Source organism: Bos mutus, chromosome 3 (assembly GCF_027580195.1).
Source record: "Bos mutus isolate GX-2022 chromosome 3, NWIPB_WYAK_1.1, whole genome shotgun sequence".
NCBI classification, from domain to species: Eukaryota; Metazoa; Chordata; class Mammalia; order Artiodactyla; family Bovidae; genus Bos; species Bos mutus.
In genome coordinates this window covers 14,818,990-14,823,773 of record NC_091619.1, presented here as the reverse complement: position 1 = coordinate 14,823,773, position 4,784 = coordinate 14,818,990, and the positions used below count along the sequence as shown (strand labels likewise).

General features: G+C 43.5%; 1 protein-coding gene across 2 annotated transcripts; it reads left to right on the top strand.

Annotated features, from left to right (window-relative positions):
* Positions 1-228: 228 nt before the first annotated feature.
* On the top strand, positions 229-618 carry LOC102282262 (cornifin-B). Of its 2 annotated transcripts, XM_070363321.1 has the most exons (2): positions 229-360; positions 481-618. In XM_070363321.1, the coding sequence occupies exons 1-2, from the start codon at positions 229-231 to the stop codon at positions 616-618; spliced, it is 270 nt and encodes an 89-aa protein (XP_070219422.1). The 2 variants fall into 2 exon arrangements, with proteins under 2 accessions (XP_070219422.1, XP_070219416.1); XM_070363315.1 differs by having other exon boundaries at positions 229-618.
* Positions 619-4,784: the final 4,166 nt, after the last annotated feature.

Sequence of the window (4,784 nt, the reverse complement as noted above, 5' to 3'; positions counted from 1 at the left end):
TCCCCCTGATATGGCACAGAAATGAGTTGCCTTTAAGCTCCTCCTCTTGCAAAACCTCAGAAATTATCAAAGCATGTTTTAACTATCAAATTTAGCTAGAAGGAACAGAGACTGTCTCCTCTAAAGGGCCCTGAAGTGAAACTGTTTGGCATTTAACCTGATTTCTTCTCTGTTTAGTCAAATCATTGAGTCAGCTTTTCTGTCTCTAAGTTCAGCCTCCTTTGAAGCATGAGTTCCCACCAGCAGAAGCAGCCCTGCATCCCACCTCCACAACTTCAGCAGCATCAGGTGAAACAGCCCTGCCAGCCTCCTCCCCAGGAAACATGCATCCCCCAAACCAAGGAGCCATGCCACACCAAGGTGCCAGAGCCCTGCCACCCTAAGGTTCCAGAGCCATGCCACCCCAAGGTTCCAGAGCCCTGCCACCCCAAGGTTCCAGAGCCCTGCCACCCCAAGGTTCCAGAGCCCTGCCACCCCAAGGTTCCGGAGCCGTGCCACCCCAAGGTTCCGGAGCCCTGCCATCCCAAGGTTCCAGAGCCCTGCCACCCCAAGGTTCCAGAGCCATGTCCTTCACCAGTCATCCCAGGGCCAGCTCAGCAGAAGACCAAGCAGAAGTAATGTGGTCCACATCCACGCCTTTGAGGAACTGAGCACCAGCTGCTGAATCTCCTCCATTTGCTTCTGTTGTCCCACTTGCAATGAGTGTGCTGTCACCCTGAATTATAACCCCTGCTTCTTTGTACCCTGTAAAAAGTTTCCCTCACATTCAGTCTGGAGGGTTCCTGAGCTTCTGAATCAGGTTGAAAAGCTCACTGGCTGAGCTAGTCTTCCTGCTGCTCAGGGCTCATCTGAAGAGGATGTTGGGGTTGGGGGAATCGAGTGAATCTTCCCTGCTCTGCCCCCATTAAATATGTTTAACTCGATAGCGGACTGTATGTGTCACTGGCTGATAGCTTCCTTCATGGTTCTTTCACGTGAAGCAGAAACTGCCCACAGTAAGGGCTGTTTGTGAGAGCTGCAGTCAGAAAGGATCTAGACATTGGGAACACGTGTGTGTGTGTCTGTGTGTGTGTGTGTGACTATACTCACAAGCATTGCTAGGCTGGCATTGGGAGAGCAGGCAAGACCACCAGAGTCTGTTACTTTGGGTAGCTAGAGTAGGACTTTCTTCTTGAAAGAGTAAATTATTCATATCTAAGTGTAGATGGTGTCTGCTTCATGCCATCTCTGACTCTACCCACACTGCCTTTATTCTTTTCTTATTTCTTTATTCCTGTTCCATCGTGATTATCTACTCTTCACTCATTCTCCCTGCCAAGCTCTTAAACACATTCACAGATGCAAACACACACACATCTTCATCCACACATATGTACCCATACACTCATACACAGACACACACACAGATCCCCCAAATTACAAAACACACACACATATACACATACACAGGGTACTTCTCAGAGTAGAACATAAGAGCAAATGCAGCAAATAAAAATGGAAAAGAAAAGTTTAGGCACGTTTAAGAAGGAAAAGAGGTTAATACATACGAGGCCAAAATTAAGATAAAGTAGAGGGAGAGCAGATAATTAAGATACAAAAGGCAACCTAGGTGTCCATTGATCAATGAGTGGATAGAGATGATGTGATATATACACACACAATGGAATATTAATAAGCCATAATAAAGAAGGGAATCTTGCCATTTGCAGCAACAGGTATGGGCACAGAGGGTATTATGCTAAGTGAGATAAGTCACATAGAGAAAGACAAATACTGTATGATTTCACTTATATGTGGAGTCTTTAAAAAACAAATACCAAAAAACAGAAACAGATTCAAAGATACAGAGAACTAACAGGAGGTCACCAAAGGGCAGGGTTTGAGGTAATGGGCTTCCCTTGTGCCTCAGCTGGTAAAGAATCCACCTGCAACAAGGGAGACCTGGGTTCGATCCCTGGGGTGGGAAGATCCCCTGGAGAAGGCAACGGCTACCCACTTCAGTATTCTGGCCTGGAGAATTCTATGGACTATATAGTCCATGGGGTCGCAAAGAGTCAGACATGTCTGAGCGACTTTCACTTTGAAGTAATGGGCCAAATAAATGAAGGGAATTAACAGGCAAAAAGTTCCAGTTATAAAGTAAATGTCACAGGGATATAATGAACAGCAAATACTGTCAATAATATTGCAATACTTAATTGTGACAGATGATTACTAGACTTATTGTGGTGATCAATTAATGTATATATAAAAGGTGAATCTTTGGCCACCTGATGAGAAGAACTGACTCATTTGAAAAGACCCTGATGCTGGGAAAGATTGAAGGCCAAAGAGAAGGGGACAACAGAGGATGATATAGTTGGATTGTATCACTGACCCAATGGACATGAGTTCAAGTAAACTGTGGGAGTTGGTGACGGACAGGGAGGCCTGGCATGCTGCAGTCCATGGGGTCACAAAGAGTCAGACATGACTGAACCGAACTGAACTGAAAAGTTGAATCACTATGTTGTACACCTGAAAGCAATATATTCTTTGTCAACTACACTTCCATAAACATATAAAAGGAAGAAGTCAATTGACAAAAAAATGTTTAAACATTTTCTACACCATACATTGAAATTACATTTATTTACAACACTTCTTTAGCATGTTTCAAAAAAGCAAAGCAGTCCAAGATATTGATGAGCTAGAGGCAAGATTTTTCAGAACCTTCCTAAAACCCTGCAGCAGTTTCCAGAACCACAGCCCCCAAAGAGAGGAAAGGCGGTACAGTCACGTCTTGTGTGCATGTGTGATCCCACACAAACCCCCTTTGCAATACTAAATCTTTCTGGGAAAGCCCTCCACTCTGTCCACCCCACTCACTACCAAGGACTGCAGTCTTGCCCACTGACTTTGAACTTACTATCATCAAGGATTAAATGAGGTTATCAGGCCGAGGTGGAGTTCTCTCCATCTCAGTTGCTGCTGCTGCTAAGCCGCTTCAGTCGTGTCTGACTCTGTGCGACCCCATAGATGGCAGCTCACTACTCCTCTTCTTTCAGCCCCTTTCCTCTCCAGGAAGTAGAATGTCAGGTCACCCAGCCAACACTAGAGGGCAGGGTCCTGCTTGTAGGTGAGAGATTTGAAACGCAAACTATGCACAGGTTGGTGGACTGCAGGTTCACAGCTTGGTTGCAGAGCTCATCAGTGCAGATAAAGAAATGGATGTTTGGCTCTCTTCATAGATGTGTCTTGGTTTCCTCACCTTCCTGTCCTAGGAGGACCATGAGTCTCCATGTGTCCTGAAGGAAAAAGAAGACAATTTGGTTTGGATGAAGACTGTTTTCTAAGGGAGTTCCCACAGGACAACAGGCTGTTTCCTCCTTTCTCTGACTTGGAAGAAACACTCTCCAACCACTTTTCCAGTGGCTTCCAGCATCTCCCCACATAGTGCACTCAATTCTCTTCAACATTGGTCATCCTGTTCCTCTATCTCTGCCTTCTGTCTCTTTTCTGTTGTATGTCCAACATTCCCGCCCCCAATCTCAGCCACCCCCACACCAACTACCTGCCAAATGATGGGAGTCTATGTGATGTCTGCTGAAATGACGAGTGGGCTATACCTCCCAGACAATGCTGTGGATTTGACAATGCTCTTTTTTGTTTTTATTTTCAATTTGAGGATAATTGCTTTACAATGTTGTGCTGGTTTCTCTGTATAACATGAATCAGCCTTAAGTATACATATGTCCCACCCTCTTGAAACTTACCCCCTCCCCATTCTACCCCTCTAGAATGTCACAGAGCACCAGCTTGAGCTCCCTGTATTATACAACAACTTCCCATTGGCTATCTAGTTTTCATATGGTAATGTATGTTTCAAGGCTACTTTCTCAATTCTTCCCACCCTCTCCTTCCCCTGCTGTGTCCAAAAGTTTATTCTCTACATCTGCATCTATATTCCTGTCATGCAAATAGGTTGATCAGTACCATTTTTCTAGATGACATACATATGTGTTAATATACAATATTTGTTTTTCTCTTTCTGACTTACTTCACTTTGTATAACAGGATCTAGGTTCATCCACCTCAGTTCAAGTGACTCAGATTTGTTCCTTTTATGGCTGAGTAATATTCCATTTATATACATAACAAAATTTCTTTACCCATTAGTCTCTCAGTGGACATCTAGGTTGCTTCCATGTCCTGGCTATTGTAAATAGTGCTGCAATGAACATTGGAGTAAATGTGTCTTTTTCAATTATGGTTTTCTTAGGATATACACCCTGTAGTGAGACTGCTGGGTCATATGGGAGTTTCATTCCTAAGTCTTTTTTTTTAAAGGAATCTCCATACTGACAAAGAATTAACCTTCAAAGTATACAATAAATTCATTCAATTCAATATCAGAAAAACAATCAGAAAATGAGCAGAAGACCTAAACAGATATCTCTCCAAAGACATACAGATGGCCAATAAACACATGAAAAGATGCTCAACATCTCTCATTTTTAAAGAAAAGCAAATAAAACTACAATGAAATATCACCTCATATTCTTCAGAATAGTCATCATCAAAAAACTACAAATAATAAATGCTGGAAAGGATGTGGAGAAAAGGGAACCCTCTTGCCATGTTGGTGAGAATGTAAATTGATACAGCCACTATGGAGAGAGGAACATTCTGAACCCCACTCTTTTAACACTGAGTTGCCACTGTCATTCAAGCTGCCAGGTGATACAGAGTGCCCGTTTTAGCAGCATGGCTGCCCAATTGTTCTAGGACTTTCAGGGGGCTTG